The sequence below is a fragment of the Cyprinus carpio genome, chromosome A24 (assembly GCF_018340385.1).
Source record: "Cyprinus carpio isolate SPL01 chromosome A24, ASM1834038v1, whole genome shotgun sequence".
In the NCBI taxonomy this organism is placed as follows: Eukaryota; Metazoa; Chordata; class Actinopteri; order Cypriniformes; family Cyprinidae; genus Cyprinus; species Cyprinus carpio.
Window position 1 is genome coordinate 18362284 of NC_056595.1, and position 19850 is coordinate 18382133.

A 19850-nucleotide genomic window follows, 5' to 3' on the forward strand; every position below is an offset into this window, starting at 1 on the left:
GACTTTGACCCTCTGATCTAAATGCCCATAAGTAATTGCCAATGACAATGGGTGATGGAAGTCTATCTATCTATCTATCTATCTATCTATCTATCTATCTATCTATCTATCTATCTATCTATCTATCTATCTATCTATCTATCTATCTATCTATCTATCTATCTATCTACCTGTCTGTCTGTCTGTCTGTCTGTCTATCTATCTATCTACCTACCTACCTACCTGTCTGTCTGTCTGTCTGTCTGTCTATCTATCTATCTATCTATCTATCTATCTATACTGAATGCCGACAGTAACTATAACTTTACAGCTAAAAAATAAAGCAATACGCGCTCACCCACGCCTACTTTTGACGCCACGCACACACGCGTGACGTCCCCTTCATCCAGCTTGCTGTGGCCAGAGAGTGCAGCACATGCCAGTGTCGGATCCTCCTTCAAACAGGCGCGCTGTTTCCTCTCCAGCACAGTTCAGTTCAGTTCTCCAGCGCAGCCACCGGCTCACCAGCCCAAGTTTACGCACAGGGATGCGGGCGCGTGGAGCCGCCTGAAAATGGCTCTCTGTAGGATTTACTCTTTCCTTGCTCCTTTTCATATATTGGTGTTGTGTCAAGCCTTGAGGAATTATCCAGATAATGAAGGTAATGCATACAGTCGTTGTCGTATTTGTGCGCTTTGGATGTTCTTGGATTTTGTTGGACTTTGGCAATGATTTATAAATGAATCAAGGCGAATTCATGTACCCTCGTTTCTCTCCCGGGACAATCGCATTAAAATTGGATGCTTTAAAAGTAGGATTTGCCTTGGAGTTAGAAAACATTAAAATACACAGTCGTTAAAATGCAGGATTCTCATGACCTCTTTTGAGTCACAAAAACAAAAATGTTAGCGTTGCAACATTTGACGAATAATCCAATAATTTGACTTCACATCACTGAGTTGAAAGGATTAAAAACAAGGATCTTTATGACCAAAATATGATTTAATGCTACCTAAAAGTTAATTTGTAGGACGTTTTTGTAGTTTGTTTTGAACAACCATCCTGAGCGGTTAACACAGGTGATGCATAGCTGTGTGATTTATATAGCACAAAAAATGTTTAACAGAAGACAATTCAGACTAATTCAAGCTGTATTTATATGTATAGGTTTGATGCGTGGTTAGCATTGCCAGGGACGGGTTGGACAGGCAATGCCAGCAGTGACAAATGGATGTGAGACACTCATTTGCTTAATTAAACAATTAATTAGGAAATATCAGAGAGAGCTTTTCCCACAGAGACTTAGTATTCTAACTCACCCAGACCTATATATCATATACATTGACCCTTGAGTGCAATCTAACTTCTTTGAAACTGCCATGAGACAAGTTCCTTTCCGAGTAAGGGACGTGAATAAGAAATAGGTTTCTTAAATTTTCAAGTGAAGCAGTGATATTTATAGACCTTTTTGATTTAAAAAGCTCTTGTCATTTTAAATAACTTAAACAGATAGATATCAGGGATTTTCAGACTATATGTTCAAAGATGCAGGATGTCAGTTTACAGCAATCCACACTGACTTATTTCACTCTGAGCCTTCAAAAATCAGACAATAAATTAACCTCACTGGATTAAAATGGGTTTACTTCTCATTGTCATGAGATTAGGATTAAGCCACCCATTGTGCTGTTGTCAGAAGGAAGGTTCAATGGTGGGTTTAATACACATTTAGGTGGAATCTATCAGATAGGATTTTGTTCAGAGCGTTTAGACATGATGTCTTTGGCTGACTGGAGGCTTTGCAAAATTAAAATACACTTTGCTGGGCTTTGACAGTGGGAGTCAAGTCTAAATTTTGGGTGTTCTGTGGCGTGTCATCGATTTAGCACATCTCAATAATCATATGTAAGTAAATCTTTTAGCTTCACATATGGTTGTCCTTGTGCTGGTGTAAAATACAGCTGTTACAGAGGTGTGCACTTCCTCTAACTTCCAGCTGGTGGTATCCCTGAGGTGATTATTTTTTTTTCCATATGGTTCTGTGAATGTTTGTGTTGTGAGCAGATCTACATCTGTGTTTGTGTTGACGAAGTGTTTATTAATTTCTTGTTCTGGAGTTTTGGTCTTGTAAGCATTTTCTGCACTAAGGATGGTAGACATGTCCCATATCGACATATGCTTGATATCTGTCTTCTGGCCAAACTAAAACACATCAGCACGTATTTAATGTTAATGACTACATTGGTTTTCCATTCAGGGCTTCCTCAGCACATTTTCTGTTTTTGGAAGACATTACTGCAGTGCTTGGATATTTACACCCCTCTGGAGATAATAAAGACCAAGATGCTGCAGAAACATTTTTAAAATCGCTAAAAAAAGCTTCATTCACACTAGCTCAAACTTAAACCTTAAACTTGGTTCTTGACTAGCTGGTGATATTAAGAGACATTATTACATTCACGGCAAACAATTTTGGTGCAGTTTTGGGCAATTTAATTGTAAAATATGGATCTCCAAACCACTGATCTAGGGTGGTTTAACTATAAATTTAAAGCATAGGTACCCGTGACAACCTTTTACACTATATAAAGATATTTTTATTTTTAATAAGTGCCTTCTGTTGCCCTCTTGTTCTTCTAGTTAGCGCTAAGGTCCCTCTCATTAGCTTGTCCTTTGTGCACATTCTTACTGGATTTAGTGACGGTTTCTTGTTTGCTTTTGTTTCCCTCCCTGGCACTCTGGCAGGGAAATTAGCATGAGAAAACATGCTTTTTATGTTCAATTCAGCTGTGCTCAGAGACTCTTTTTTGCTCTCGTTCTTTCCCTCTCCCTCTCACCATCTCTTAGTTACTGACCTAAAGAATAGCCTGAATTTGCATCTCTCTTATTTGTGGGTTGTCTGAGGAAGTCTGTTGATTAGTCTAACCTGTGGCCTTCTTTTTGTTTTCTGCAGGTATAGGTTATTTTTCCCCTTCTAGTTGATAGAAAGAAGGTTTTATACATGAATACTTTAAGTGCTTGACTGGTATTTACTTTGCTTAAGATACATTTACAGATTTTAATTAGTTGTGACCGTACTGCCGTTCTATACCTGTCATGCAGTTCATTATTGAACATTTCGGTTTAAGAAACTGGGTTGGAAACTTGGAGCTAGCATTACAAAATCAAATTTTGCATGGTCATATGAAATTTAATGGACCAGTCTGATCTCCAACAGATGTATTTGCTGATATAAAGCTCAGAGAAAAGCACTATTGATTCCAACTTGGACTCATTGGAAACACGTGTCTGTGGTGAAATTTCTGCAAAATTATATTATGTTGCTTCTTGAACATTTTGCGACACTAAGGCCATGTCCACACGTACATGGGTATTTTTATTAACAGAGTTTTTCCTTCTTCTGTTTTTAAAAAAAGCTCCACATGAAAACGCAAACGCATGCTATGAAGCACTGTCAAGAGCATGCCAAGCCAACAGGTGGCGATATAATCGCAACCATAAAGCCATGTCGGCCGTTTAGAAGCCTGAAAAAGTTTCTAGTAGGCAGAGATAACAGCGCTGGTTTGACGTCACAAGCCAAAAACGCTGGTTTCAATGTCTACACGATAACACTGCCATCCGGAGTTTTTGAAAATCTTCACCCTGGCAGGTTTTTTCAAAAATGGCTGGTTTCAGTGACCCGGTGCAGCGTTTGCGTGTGGACGAATGGCCAAACTGCATAGAAAAAGCTGCGTTTTAAAAATAACCGCGTTCATGTGGACAGGCCTAAGTGGTGCTAAAAACACATTGAGTTTTATACAAAACAGATGAACGTGAATCTGGCTACATTTCGTTACATTGGTTGTTGTACGTATCATGGCAGAAAATGTCCTGTGAGTTGCGCTAAAAGTTTAATGCTAACGTAAGAAAAACGCATTTGCTGAAGCAACCATGCCTTTTTGGTTTGCTTTTACAAGACTTTGAGCTCTTTTATTTACTCGTGTTACAGAGGACTCTGATCACTCCGCATTGCAAGTGCAGTGCTGTACCAGGTGAGCGTCAGAGCAAGTTTACTACATCAGAAAAGCCATACATTTGGAGCTGGTTATATAATGCAAATGTCAAAATCTATTCATTTACAAATCATGCACAACGGTAAAAGTTTTTTGAGATCATAACTAGGGATGTTCATTTCAGTTATTTCTCCTAACCGACAACTGACGCTCGTTAACCAATTATTAACCGTTAACTGACGATTATTTTAAATTAGAATTGAATTAAATTAGAAAGGATAAGTGTCTGTGACCCGTTAAAAATACTAACATTTGTTTCCTGGGAATTAATTTTACATGTGCAAAAAGCAGCAAACAACAGAACATGAGGATTCACATGGTCTTCATATCACATCCCGCACCTGCAGCGCTTCTGCGAGTGGAGAAAAACATAATAAAGCTAGGCTATATATAGGCCTATATATATAACGAATAAATAGGCCTATACGAGAAATATGTTTTTACTTGAATAATAAATTAAGGAAATGAATGAAAAACTGTGCAACAAGTAGCCTAGTATGCAGAGTTTCGGTTCATTTTTGTGCTGCGCGAAGGGAAACCAGACGGCAGAAAGCGGCATCCTATTTTTCTTTAGGCTTATATTACAAAAGCACAAAGATTTATTTTTATTGTGAATGTGCACAAATAAAGGCAAACCTTTTACAATTTTTGACTAAAAGGAGTAGTTGCTTCCACTGTAATAAGGAAAAAATTCAAGTGATTGTGCTGCCACCGCATGCGCACACACAGTTAAGCATTGCTACCTTGACAATGCAGCCTGTTCATTATCATAATAAAATACAGTCAGTCAAACATGGAGGAAAAAAAAACACTGCTCAGATTAAATATGTAGTAAAATCTGTGCCGTTATCACCGTACCATCGCGATGTTATGCAAAACATTTTGTTTTATGTGGATATTGGAACGCGAGTGAATAGGCTACATAATAAATAATAATTTGGCATTCAAATACATTGCGAATATGGAAACATTTGATTTTGTGTGGAATGAGAGACCCAGCATTGGTTTCAGTTTCGTTTTAGCCTAAATGAATTTGTTTTGGCTTGTCGATATTATTGTTAAAGCTTTGTATATTTTTAATTCTTGTTCTTTTCTAAATACTGTTTATTGAAAGGCTTTCTTGTGGAGTGAGGGGAACTAAAATAGTCTAGCTATGTTTACTGTGTTTATTATAATGTTTGTAAAGTTTTCGACTCGGCAATAGGCCTATTTCTGAATAAAATAAACTGCGAATTATGTGGTTTTTTTCTCTTTCTAAAATCACAATTTGTTTATATGCGTAGCATATTTTAACCATGCAGCAAACTAGGGCTGGGCGATATATCTAACGATATGATCATGCGCATCTAGTCATTAATTCTGGTTCCTTGATTACCGCTAAATCGCCATCACCTGCTTTCAAATGGAGCGGCATTTAATAGACAGAGCCGTAGATCACTGACAAGCTACGCAATATCGGGTTCATTATCCCAGATGAATCGCCTTCGATAATGAACGCGATATTGCGTACCTTGTCAGTGAACTATGGCTCTGTCTATTAAATGCCGCTCCATTTGAAAGCAGGTGATGGCGATTTAGCGGTAATCAAGGAACCATATTGACTGACTAGATGTGCATGATCATATCGTTAGATATATCGCCCAGCCCTACAGCAAACCTTTTTAAATATTTTGATAAATTACTGAAAATAAATAAATTACTTTTTAAACTGTTGAACTGATTGTATTATCGGTTAAAATTCTTAACGGTCGGTTAACGGTTAACCGGTTAAAATGAACATCCCTAATAACATATTGTGCAAGGAGCTGCCTGAAAATAATTCTTTATAATTTATTAATCTTCCCTGTAATCATAAGTTGTGTGAAAAGGAATAAAAGTTGTTGCTGTTTTACTGCGTCCAGTGTTCATTTCAGCTGGAAACTGCAGTGAATTGTATAGTAGAGTTGTGCGGTAGAGACAGGCTGATTGATTCAGTTGAATAAGTCAGTTGATTTTATATAAATAACTATGAGTCAAAACCATTAACATGAGAGAGCTATTACATATTTCTGTCTCCTGCTGCTCTGAATTGCACAAGTTAGACCTTATCGCCCCCAGCTGCATTCAGACTCTTGCAGATCAGACAGCTCATGCGGCAGAATGAGTCTCGATGCCTGTGGCATTCAAGGACAGAGGCACATGAGTGCTTTGGATCGTTTCTGGGAAGCTGGGTTTGTTCCATTGGGTTAAACACCATGTGAATCTCCTGAATGAGACGATTCATTATTGTGCTATTTACCTTTACATGAGCATCATCGTTGAGCTGGTGGAAAGTAGAAATGTAATCTTAATATAATCTTCCTCAGCTTGTTGAAGGTATAGTTCTATAGAAAATCCTGTCATTATTTATTCATCCTTATATTGTTCCAAACCAGAATGTCTTTATCCTTTGTGGAACAGAAAAGATGTTTTGAAGAATGTTTTAAATGCTGGCCTTTGCAATGAAAGTCGAAGGAGTCCAAAACCCCCAATGGGACCTCATTGACTTTCTTTGTATGGACTAACAAACACTGAGATATTTATCAGATTCCATTGAAAAAGGATTCCATGTTCATTTCAATTGGATTTGTAAATTTTCTTGTCAATCAGAGAAGGAAGATCAACTTACATCCCACCTTTCCATGAAGGCATTGTATTTTATCAGCTGATCTTTTGTCTGATGGCTTTGTGTTTTTACATTAAGGACATTTCGGTTCTGGTAAAGTAATGAGACTTGATTAAAACAGATCCCTTGTGTGTTCATGCATGCACAAGACCATTTTAGCTGAGAACAGCTTTGATCTGTCCTTATTGTGTGGTCCACTCCTTCACCTTCATTAACACGCTCTCTACTCTCTGTACCCAATACTCAGCCTTAATGTTTTCTAATGTCTGAGACGGTGTGAATTCTGTTGTGCATATCTCATTAACAGCACTATGTTTATCACTGATGGTCTGCTCCCCTGGGGATTTGAAGCTTGTGTGCTATGATTCCTGGGAGGTTTTATCGGATTGGACCCCTGCATTTTGTTAATGCAAGACTTAATTGCTTAGAGACTCATTCCGAATTTGAAAACGGCTGTTTCATGCGTATTACGACAAGCTTTTTTTCCTTGGATTGAAATTAAAGAATTATGTTACTATAAATAAAATTTGTTTTATGAAATTTGCTAAATAAATATTATATTTTGGTGCATAAATTGAACTGCTATGTATTTTAATATAATTTTTTTTTGGCGGTGTTCTGAGAAACTAATCAGAATAATAATCTCTTTAATCAACCTTAATTATAAAGGGTCATTATGAACCACAAGCTCAAAGGTGATGTCATCCTCTTCTAGTGTGTCCCAGTTTAATCTCTCTAATTATGACTTGTGCTGTTGTGTTGTAACCTGTTTCATGCCCTCTTGGGATTTCATGTCCAGCATGGGTGCAGTTTTATTTGGATGTTGTGCGTCTCTGCACACACATCCAGACTCATCGATGCGGCAGGTGTGGCCCGAGCCGTGTCTGTGCTTCTAATGAGACATCCCAAGAGTGTCTTCCCTGCTGTCTTCCACTAACTAACACACAGGTTACCATTTCATGCCATGTCTGGCAGCAGCCTGTTTACACCACTAATCATTAAACAGACCTTGGCATGGCCAGTCAGTTGTGCCTGAAACACATTACAATCATTATTAGGTTGGGAAAGGACCCTTATGTGTTCATTGTAATTCACAAGCTGATGTGGTTCCTGTCTAAAGGAGATGTGTGTAATTTTTTTCATATAAGTAAAAAAAAAGAAAATAAATTAGAATACTCCTAGTTAGATCTGCTAGTTTGTACCTCTTTGGCATTTATGTAGTGCATTCAGATATGAATTTAAAAGTACATTGATATTTCATTCCTTTTTACTTTACACTTCTTCTTTCTTCACTGAGTGGGCAGAGCTCAGTTTATCTCAGCAAAGCCTGTTTGACAATATGATGCTGTAGTTCTCTGATATTTGTGTGAGTGATAACAGTGATTGTGTGGTGATTTCTGTCTTGGTTTGTGAGGCTTATCTATCTCATGCTTTTGCCTTTGAGCTATGGCTTCAGTGTGAAGATCATGATCTTATGACTTTCTGTCAGCAAAATGTTTATTCTAACCAGTGAAACCAGTAAAATGTACAAAAAGAACACCAAGAATGGAAATCAGGTTAAAATAAGTCCTTGAAATCCTTTTTTGTCATGGTAAATCATCTTATCATCATGTGGTTTGTTATTTTAAAAAAAAATTTATTTATAAAAAAAAAAAAAAATATATTATATATATATATATATATATATATATATATATATATATATATATATATATATATATAAATAGTAATCATTATTATTATTATTATTATTATTATATATTATTATTATTATTATTTTTTTTTTTTTGCTACTTTGAAATGAATCACATGTGACAGGAGTTTGAAGACAAATCTTATGTTGTAACTTTTCCGATAAAGACAAAAAGAATGCTGGCTTTGTATGCGGCTGAAAAATTTCTACTTCACTCTTCTAAAGTTGCGGTGAGTTTGCCGTGTTCAAGTGCTTTGTTTTCAGAAAGAATAGGAATCATGAAGGATACCAGGTTCCTTCTTCCCTATTTCTTGAGGAAATCGCATTAAAGCCAAAATGTATTGAAAATTTGTAGTCAATATCCGATGGATTTTAAGTAACAAGTATTCGTTGAAAGCCAAATAAATGATTCTGTAGTTTCGGTAAAATAAATGCTGCTTTCGCTGTGAAAAATACATACAATATGCATCAAATGGTTGTTTATATAGTTAAATATAAAAAAGCAAACATAAAAAATGTGAGCAAGCAATGTAGATTTGGTGGGAAGTTTATGGGCCGCCCAACTCAGAAACACTTGTATAAAAATGATCTTATAGTTTCCCATTTATAAATACAACTTGAGAGGCCATTCGTGTCCAATATCTAACTAGGAAACTCATATTTACGATAATTCCGATAGCATGTGAAGGCAGCATAAAAGCAAAAAAACTCCATCGGTGTGTTTGGACCCATGTCTGCTTAGAAGATACCAGAACATCTTCATTCATATGTGTTAAACAGGTTTGTCAGTGGACATTAGGAGATCACTCATGGGTGTCAAGCTGTAACTGGATGGCTGTTCTTTTGGCCATTGAGTCAGATGAGTGTGATGCTTGTGCCGGACAGGCAGGATCTCTGTGGCAGGTCTCATCAGTCTGTTGAGGCAGAATACCACCTCCCAGTAGAGCAGACCTCTGACGCCCCACCAGCAGTGACTGACAGGAACTGCTGACTGCATTTCAAATACACCCCACCACTTCTGTCAAGATGGCTGTACGATACCAATCTCTTACAATAGATATGCTTTCCGTGCTTAGAGTGGATGCTGTGGAAACCGACATATCAGTCTGTGCAGGTTCTGTGTTCTGTGCATCAGTAACCCCAGAGTCCTTTTCTTCGAACCATACCAATAATTTTTACAGATGTGGAAGACTTATGAGACTTAAGGGTGAAGTGTGTAATTTTTTGTTGATGCTGAAATACTTTTCCGTCTTAATATTTAGAGAAAACTAGAAGTCATTTTTCTTGTTTGGTTGATTTTGCCGAGAAGAGTAAACACTGTAGCTGTGTCAGAAATCACATGCTGTCTGAGTAGGTACTACATTTGATGATGAACTTTGTGATCATAAAGTATGCTCATTATTGGATGACTGAAATCCAAACGTACTACATCCTCCATGTTTTCATTGTGATGTGACTTACAGCATCAGCTGTGTCTCTATACTGACATTTGCAGTTCCTCTCCCATGGTCTCATGGGATATTAAAGTGTCCATTAGATGCACACTTTTGAATCTAGGCAGAAGTAGTAGGTCACCCAGGTATTTTTTTAACCTAATGTTTCATGAATTCTGAGAATTCGAACATACTACTCTTTTCATATACCGTTTTTTGCCAACTCTGTGGAGAATGTTATTTGTTTAAGAATCAGCCTGACATAGCAATGGACTTAACTAATGATGTGAGTTTGGGGCGGGGATATGTATTTGTCTGACCAATGACAGAAGGGGGAGTGTTCAGAAAACCTTTTTGTAAACTATCATGATTTTTGCAATTATGTTTGGTGAGAAATTAAATTACACACTTCACACTTCATAAAAAACTAGTGAGAATACACTTAGATATGAATACCATAATTTATGCTCACAAATCAAGTAGATTTTAAACATTTTAATGCCCAATAGTCCTGAATCTTGTCAGAACATATATTTTCAGAGTTAAGAATAGCATCCTCAGAGATTGATTTACCTTTGAAGGATACTTGACAAGTACCTGACAGTGGCTACGCGTGAGCGAGAGTGACCCCATTGTCCTTTTCGGTTCCCTGAGGACACATATCCAGCTGCTTATCTGTCCTTTCCCTCTTACTTTCTTGACCTACCCTTCTCCTTTTTCAGTTTTTAAGTTTTTGCTCCCCTGTTTACATAGGTGATTGCTGACTACTGCACTCTTCCCAGTCTTAATGGTTAAAATCATCTATTGGCCTGAGGTGCTGAGATCTCTCAGCCACCCCGAGGAATTCCAACATTTGCCATATCCACAGCTGCACGACTGAGAATGATGAAGAAAAGCACCCCTCCTCTACAATATCTAACCAGCTGTTTTTAGTAAAGATCACATTTATTGGCCTGGTTCTGTACAAGATTGTAACCATATTTGAGATAATGGGGGCTAAATATTATTTGTTGGTGAAAAGGAAACATACCATACAACCACTATTAGAGTGGGTGCTTCACCCACAGTGTCTATAAAATTTATTTACAGTGATCTCTTAACATAATTTTGAATTCTATGGTACCTAGTTAGGAAATCTTGTCATTTTGTTGCATGGGACTGTCATGTCTTTTGGTGAGCCTGATTATATTCTTCCTTAAGGACTGCAGAAACACCAGCTTTGTGAAACACTCCCTTCTCTTTTTCTTTGACAGGTAAAGATTAAAGGGATCTTTCACATTTTGGATGACAAATAATTTAAAGACTTTCTATGTGTTTGAGAACTAGACTTCTTAAACATTTGGGCTTTTGTGACATCTGGCTGCGTAAGGTTGTCAACTTGCTAAAGTTAGCTAAACTGTTTTTTTTTTTTTTTTAATTTTTTTAAATGGGTTTTGTTGAAATCACATACATGGCTTGTGATAGTCTTGGTAGCATCAGTAAGAATGGTTTGAAAATTACAAACCAATCTTGTTTTGCCATGTATGCCATTATTTTTTTGCCATTATTTGTAGCTGTCTTAAAATTTCCTATAATAATTATAACTAAATTTCCAGCAACTGTTATTTATCAGTAAAATAAGTTAATTGTGTGAAATTATTTAAATAATATTTCAAAATAATTTTATAATAAATGTACAAATTTTATTCAAAATTATTAAAGCAAATATGAAATTATACATTTTAAGTTTATAAATCTGTTAAATTTTTGGTGCCAATGAAAATCTGAGCAAATAAAAAATGTTCTAGCCTGGGCTCCTTGCTGCTGTGATCAGTAGATTAATGATGTTCATGCTAGTTTATTCTGGTTAGTTTGGTACTTATCTTGCTGAAAGCAGCTTAGCAATTATGTTTACTTGTAAAACATTGTCAGTCAAGTTGGTTACACCTGATCTTGCAGGTGCAAATGGTTGACCAAGTGGTCTTGCTGGTTGAAACAGTAAAAAATTGGCAAGACCTTTCATGTTCAGAGTGTCAACAAAGACTATCTTGCTGGTTTAGAAGTTTGAGCATTTTAGTTGTTTGTGATTTAATAGCCTGGTATCCAAAACATAACATGCAAGTCTTTTCATCAGGGACTGTATAGCAGTTGTTTAAAAAATGCTTGCTGAGCCAGAACTGATGTCGCAGGTGGAACAAATTTTGCCTTGCTGTGAGTTAAATGTTACCTGCTGTTTGTATTAATGGACTGTGCGAGGCCTGTGGCTGTATTCATTTGTTTGTTTTATTAAATGTGTCTTTGAAAGGCCAAGCAGAATGATTTCCAGATCGTTTGGACTGATATATTGGTCTGTCTGGTTTTACTCCTTCATCAGAAAACAGACACACGAGCACCAGCGGTTAATGGCATCGTAATCTGTATTCGGTTAAGAAGCAATATCCTGCTTTGATTCTACATATGGTTTTCTCTTCGAGCGTCAAGTCATCAAATTTACCCAATTGCTCTGTATATGACCCATAAAACCAAACATAATCCATGTTTCCGCATCAACTAACCATCAAAGCGCGATTTAAAACTGCACACTGTTTGCATGTCTCACAGACTCATTGGCAGTCAGTTTTAATTAGAATTTGGATCCAGATGGTCTTTGATTTTTCTAATTTTCCTTCTTCCTTTTTTTTTTTGAAATTGTCACAAAAGGGCACGCACATGTGCCAGGAGAGGGAGAGGTTGATATTCAGCGTGAAAGAGGAGGAACATCTGAGGTTTGGATGTGATTAAGAATTAATCACCCTGGTTGCCAGGGATGTAATTGGTTTGGAACGGAGCTCAAAGTGGGAAGTTCAGGGCTCCGACCAATGGGAGATTGAAAGATTGTAGCAAAAATAGCACCATCAACCTCTGAAAATATTGATGTGAGAACAGATTTCAAAAAGACTGTGTGAGGAGCTGCAAATGAATATCTAACCCTATCTGGCTTTAGATTATTGCGCCTAGTTGTAGAAGTTGTTGAGGTTTAAATCCAATGTATATGTCATGTACCATCTAAATAAAATGGGAATGAATAACCTCAAATGCAAAGTTTTGATTAGACTTTTACAAGTGATTCTGACATTTCTAGAGCTCCATTGTCTATATTTTATTCAGAAATACTGTAGCCTTGAATGATTCATGCTTTACATGACATCATGCTGTTTAAAAACCCCATTATTGTTTATGATAAAACGATAAAAATATGATCTATTAAGTATACTAGCACTGTGGCTTTGATTGACTGAGCATCACTGTCCTTTTCATTCTTTTACAGTCACTCTACTCGACTCCATGTCTGCCCCAGGTGATCTGGGTTGGGAAGCATATCCACCAGAGGGGGTAAGTACCTGTGAAAGTCTGCACAGCACAGCCGAAATAGATCAATCAACTCAAGAAAAAAAAAAAAAAATAAAAAATACTTTTTTTGATCTCTTTGTTTGTGGATGTTTGCTTGTGAATTTTTCATTGTGCCTTTGCCAAAGATTTTTTTTTTTTTTACCTGAAAGCAGTTCAACGTGGAGGCCACTGTCACATGTTTTGGGATGAGTGCAAAGTTTTTTTAAGTTTCAACATCCAATAAAAGGAATTTACAGAATAACTGTTCAAATAAATTCAACATAGACAATGCATTCTGGGAAATTAAGTGTTTTTCTAGCTATCTATATATGTATCTGTTGTTCTTGCTATCTGTAAGGCCTACAAACCATCAAACTTCAAGGCTTATAAATATACAGTTTGTTTTTTAATTGTAAAGTTTTTAAATTGTAAAGTTTTTAAATTGTAAACTGTAAAGTTATAGATTTACAGTTTTTTTTTTTTAAAACATATAGTTTCTTTGAAATGTCATTTTATTTTCTGTACATTCTAATTCAAATTAAGTAACTGAATTGGAATTTAAAAAGCATTGCAAATTCTGGATATGCACAACCATTACACACATCTTATAGTTGTTTGGGGTTGGAACCTAAAAACTTTTAATTACCTGCCCATATATTTAACTGTTACTGCTTCTCCATACAGAGCTGTCACACCCCAGATTTAAAGTGTACTGCTTGATCTTTCCTTGATCTTTCTGACGCTCAAAAATTCTCACTGCTTCCCTCTGTGAACATACAGGCTGTGACTCTTCATAGTTTCCTGTGGGGGGTCGTAGGAAAGTCTCATTTCGAACAACCTTGCCAACCCGCTGAGTAACGATTCTCTGTCTCCTCTGTGGGAGTTGGTTCTCATCCCACGCTTTCGTTTCATTCATTCAAATCCATTTTCACATGATGATGGATTGTAATAGTGGCCTTGGCACAAGAAGTCACGCTCGGATTCATGAGTGCCTGTAAAGTGAAATATCTCATGCTTTTGTGTGGTGCTTATAAAGCAGGGGAAACGTTCAAGGTTTGGCATGTTCAGCAATATGCATACTACACTTTTGAAATGAAAGATTTGAAAGATTTACATTGTTCCATTATTTTTAACCCACATACTTACTGACGTCAGTGCCAAACCAACAAACCAAGTTATTTTTCATGGTTTTCGCCTTTGTTGATTCTTAACTTTTAACAATTGAAGTTTCCAAAGCACAATCATACAATTTTCTCTGCATCAACAATGAGCTGATTTATGTATGAACAAAACAACTGAGACAATTCAGTTCATAACTTTGAGCTGATTGCCTGTCAAATGCACTTTCCCCTTGATGACAGTTAAATGAAGACTTTTCTCGTAATGTGCCCATCATGCATCTTTCAAAATCTTTTAGAACCCACTCTAAGAGCCTAGAAAGTTCAGAACCAAAGTACAGAAAGCAATTACCAAAGCATTGAGGGATGTGTGTCTCTTTGTATTGATTGACTTTTTGTCTGTTTGTTAGTGGGAGGAGATCAGTGTTATGGACGAGAGGAACATTCCTATGAGGACCTACCAGGTGTGCAATGTAATGGAAGCCAATCAGAACAACTGGTTGCGCACTGGACTGATCCAGCGAGAAGGTGCGCAACGTGTCTACGTGGAGATCAAATTCACTTTGCGTGACTGCAACAGCCTTCCGGGAGTCCCTGGAACCTGTAAGGAGACATTTAATGTGTACTATCACGAATCCAACAATGCCGTCGCCGCACCTTTGCGCCACATTCGAGAGAGCCAGTATGCCAAGATTGACACTATAGCGGCTGATGAGAGCTTTACGCAGACCGATGTTGGGGATCGTGTCATGAAGTTGAATACGGAAGTGCGAGACATCAGTGGTCTCAGTAAGAGGGGCTTGTACCTGGCGTTTCAAGACCTGGGTGCTTGCATTGCTCTGGTGTCGGTGAGAGTTTTTTATAAGCGCTGTCCTCTGGCGGTGCTCAATCTGGCCCAGTTCCCGGACACGGTGACGGGCGGCGATTCAGCACTGGTGGAAGTGCATGGCACTTGTGTGGAGGATGCGGAAGAGCTCGAAGCACCACGGATGTTTTGCAGTTCCGATGGAGGTTGGCTGGTGCCCATCGGCCGCTGTGTGTGCCGGCCAGGCTTCGAGGAGGTAGATGGACACTGCCAACGTAAGTATTATTGCTTTTACTGTCTCAAATGATTGTTTTAGAAAATATCAACATTAGGGGTGCACGATTAATATCGGCCGATAATTAATGCGCATCTCGTCAGTAAAGCCGGTTCAGCGGTAAATTCCATCAGGTGCGTAATTTCACATAGAGCAGCTGTTACTACACAGAGCCATTGTTAACTGACAAGCTGCGCAAATCCATCATTATCAGCCGATATTTATCGTGCACCCCTAATCAACATTTTTGTGGCTAAATGGGTAAACATGCTCTTGATCTAAAATGATTCTGTTTGAAATTAATATTGTGACCACAATAGTGGTTTTATATAACAAACATTTCCAAATTCAGAACTTTTTTTATAGGTTCTTTCTGCTTGTGTTAGCAATATACAAAGGGTTGCATAACAGGTTGGTTTGGTTAAACTTTTGGTTACTGTTGTTAGTTGGTGGTTTGGAGGTTTTTTATTGACTTAAAGACAAAGTCCCAGAGTGTTTTAAAATGATCTAATGATTGGATGGAAGAGATTTAGATGGATTATTGTTAGATCACTGAAACGTGGCTGCATCGGCAGATCCTATAGTTGAACAATAGATAAGGATTGGTAGGTAAGTGGTTGAATGGATGAGTAGTTGGGTAGGTAGATGGGTAGATAGATATAGTTAAGCTTTAAATGTAGGAGTGGAGATAAGATAGATGGGTAGGTTGCTAGATAGTTAGGTAGGTGGCTAGATAGATAGATGGTAAGATCATAGCTGGGTAGGTGGCTAGATAGATAGATGGGTAGGTAGCTAGCTAGATGAGTGGATAGATGGGTAGATATATTTCGTCTATAGATACAGACGTGCAGATAGATGGATAGATCAGTGTAGGAGACCTTTGTGTAAACTACATACCTCAATCAAAAATCAGCATCATAATCCTCTAGGGAGTGTTCTGCACATTGGTGTCTTTCATACTTCCAAACAAAAAAATCCATTAAAAGGAGAAAATGCTAGATAAAACCTCACAAATTAATCTATCCCCCTGAGAAAGGTAGACTGCACACTTTATTATCGCATGTGCATGATAATAGGTTTAAACTCAGGTCTTCACTGTTCTTTTCATCTCAGAAGGTGCTAATGGCTTCATTAATGTAGCTTGCTTTCTAGCCAAGACGAGGGGTGCTCTGTAATTACTTATTTATTTTGCTTTTGTTTCTCACTTCGCCTTTGGTGTTTTAAAGCACTGTCACCCCTCAGCCTCTGTTTGAGGAACTTGTCCGTACGCCACCCCAGGACTGAGAAGGCTGCAGCTTTTAAATATTCATTTCAGCCATTCTGGACCATTTTCTTGTGGGTGGAAGTGTAGATCAGGAAGGGAGGGGGTTTGGACAGTGTTACAAGGAACATTTGAGTGGCATGACTAGGAAGTAGACAGAGAGATGGGGCTGGGATATCTGTCACAACCAAGCTGATAGAGTCCTACAGCTAATGTCAATGATTGTATCTGTTAATTAGACTGTTAGCGATAGGCGCAAGTCAGATTTGATAACCTTTCTTTGCTGTGTTGTCGTGATAGTGGCAGAAAATAGAGAACCAGGAAGTTGGGGTAGGATATGTCCAAGGGTCTGTTTTAAAAATCGTCCAATAGCCTTTCGCTTACATTACATCTGTGATGTAATTTTCTAATTGCTATTGCTGGTCAGAATCGGATGCCATTAAGGATGGGATGTTCTCATTCTAGAGAGCATTTGGTTTGACAAAAATGTGTGTAGGAATATGTGTTGGTTTGTTTTCCCAGCAGAGAAAAGCGGTACATTTTATGTGTATACATGCAAAAAGGTATTTTAAACTGGCATATAGATACTCTCAATGCTACTGGACCAAAATCATCAAAATATCAGTTTTGAGAGCCTATAAAGTCTATAAAAATACTAAACTATAAACTGAACAGTTGTATTTTTGGTTGTTGCATGCAGCCTGTCAAGACATCTCATTAGAAAAAGATGCGTTTTCTATATATTGACTTTATGATGTCATAGTATTCAGTTTATCTTGCAACTTTCTATTCAGATAACTTCATCTTTTAGAACACACTCAGGAAACTCACTCTTTGCCATGACACAGTAGATTCAGCTCAGTGCCGCAAGAAATAATCAGCACCGATGGAAAAAGGGTAACATTTTAGCATCCATTCATTACCAAGAGTGGACAAGACTGGGCTGTAACTCAAAATTAACCTCAAAATAAAAGATTTACTCCAAATGCAATATGAAATTGGCATATCAGCCCGGTCAGCTGACAAAACATTAATTTCTCTCTGGCTCCAATAGCTCCTTGAAAAACAGTGCAATGGCATGCGAAATGACTTAAAGTGAAACCGCTTGTGGTCTGTTTTCACCTTGCGGTCTTCCTGTGAGTTCTGGAAGTGCTTGCTGACGCTGGCTTTCTCCACTTTTCATGCTGTGAGGGCTTTTATATTTACCGCATTAGTAGAAGACAGAAGTATTACAGCTAATTTTAGGCTGGTGTTTAACAAATGTTTCTCTTTTCCTAACCTTTTCCTAATTTTTTCCCCTCGTCTTTTCTTACTTCCTACCTTTCTCTTTTTGTATTTTATTTTCATTTCGTCTTGTGGATTCTTTCTAAATCTTTTAACAGCACCTTAGTCTAGCCCACTTACTGCTCAATGTCGACACACAAGGCTGTAATAGAAAGACAGTGAAAAAGAGAGGGAGACGGCTACTATTTAGATACGTCTTCTCCCACAACCTCGGCTCAGTGAGCTGCCTCTTATATTTATCTCTTCCATTCTTTACTTTTCGTCTTATTGTGGCAGCTCTCGAGCGCTCTCCAACAGAAACCCCCTCCCATCCATTCTGGTTTAACACTTTGTCCTGTCGTCCATAGATTCATCCTTTTTCTCTTGCATTTCATTCTCCATATCCTCTCTTAACCTTTTATTCTGTGCAAGTATGTTGTTACTCTGATTAAAAAAACCCTCTTGTGTCAAGTCCTTTCAACGGGGCTGTTCGTTCTTACCTGTATCTCTCAGTGTTGAGCACTTCGGTGTACAATAAGGCCCTTTTGTTGGATGTAAATGGTTTTTGAGTGGCTTGGTGGTGCTCGACAGACTCTGAGTTTGGGTCTGGCATGAGGTCCGACTGTTAGAATGCCAGCTGGAGATGGGCACTCTCTTTTGTCTCCCAAGGCGTATTCGCTAAGCTCACACAGTTGTTGCTGAACGGAGTGTTTTTCATCGGGGCAGGAGCGGCAGAAATGAGCTCTTTGTGACGGTAATCTTGCTGTGAGGAGCTCTGGAGTGTCTTCCTCTATAGGATTTGAGCTGAGAAACTGGGTCATGGGATTGTCAGCTCCCCAATGGAGATTCACGGAGGAGGCGGCTTTAGGAGATAAGCGTGTGTGTGCTTCAAAACCAAATTTTGGAGTGTAGATTGGAGAGGTTAACACGGTTAAGAGACCTGAGCTTTCTACACACTGCTGCTGTTCATCTTTATAGGGGCTCTAGTAATCACATACTTAGACATTTAGTTCGATTTCCACATCTGTAATCCTCACCATGTGATGCTCGCCTGCCAGTTGACAGCATGATGCTGGAATCTTTGTGCCATTTGTTGGCTAAAAGGTGAATGGGCATAAGAAAATTGGAAGGTTTGAGTCGTTTTGCCTTTTATGGACAGGACAGTTTAGAGCAGTGGATCTCCACCTTTTTACTATCCACAGTAATATTTGCAAGTCCCATTACATTTACATTTTCTGAAATGTAAAAGCCATTAATAAATGGCTGGAAATGGCTTGGGTCCCTCCTGCAATTATATTACAATGTCAATATAAAAGGTTTGGAATAAGATTTTTAAATATCTTAAATCTTTTAAAGTATTTTGTGCTCACAAAAAAAAAAAAAAAATCAGTAAAAACTAAGGCTGCACAATTAATCAAATTTCTAATTGCGATTACAATTATGGATGCCATAATTACGTAAGCGTTCAAAGCAGCAATTAATTGTTCAAAGTCCACTTATGTTATTCTGTGTGCTTAAGATGCGTTTTTTTCTTTCTACATGTTATCTTAAGGGTTTTTTCCATTATTTTAATTTTAGTTTTAATATAATAACATTATAATACCATTCATATTTTTACTTTTTTATAATTTAAAGAAAAAAACAATCCAATGTATAGTTGACATTTGAGGCTTAATACTATAGAAAATCACTCAAAGTTTTTCAGTTAGTGTTTTTAGCGTGTTTATTTTCATATAAAAATACGGCATGCAGTTGCACTAAACAATGGTTTAAACAACATTTAACGTAAATTGTGATAATCGTAATTATAATTTTGCCATAATCGTGCAGCCCCAGTAAAAACAGTAGTTTTGTGAAATATTATTACAATTTAAAATGTGAAAATATTTTTGTGGTAAGATTTAAAAAAAAAAAGAAAAAAAGACAGATGCTTTTATTCAGCAAGGACACATTAAACTGATTAGAAGTGTCAGTAAAAAG

At 37.5% G+C, this 19850-nt stretch overlaps 1 protein-coding gene across 2 annotated transcripts in view; it reads left to right on the forward strand.

Moving 5' to 3' along the window:
• The first annotated feature begins 378 nt into the window (after positions 1-378).
• Positions 379-19850, forward strand: part of LOC109059251 (ephrin type-A receptor 3-like) — a 60457-nt gene continuing 40985 nt past the window's right edge. Inside the window, exons 1-3 of one of the 2 annotated variants that reach the window (XM_042714516.1) lie at positions 379-640; positions 13088-13152; positions 14678-15347. In XM_042714516.1, the coding sequence (XP_042570450.1) occupies positions 553-640; positions 13088-13152; positions 14678-15347 (823 nt within the window). In that variant the 5' untranslated portion in view covers positions 379-552. Of the gene's footprint in view, positions 641-795; positions 1380-13087; positions 13153-14677; positions 15348-19850 lie in introns of those variants that run through there. The other variant, XM_042714517.1, reaches the window with a different exon arrangement.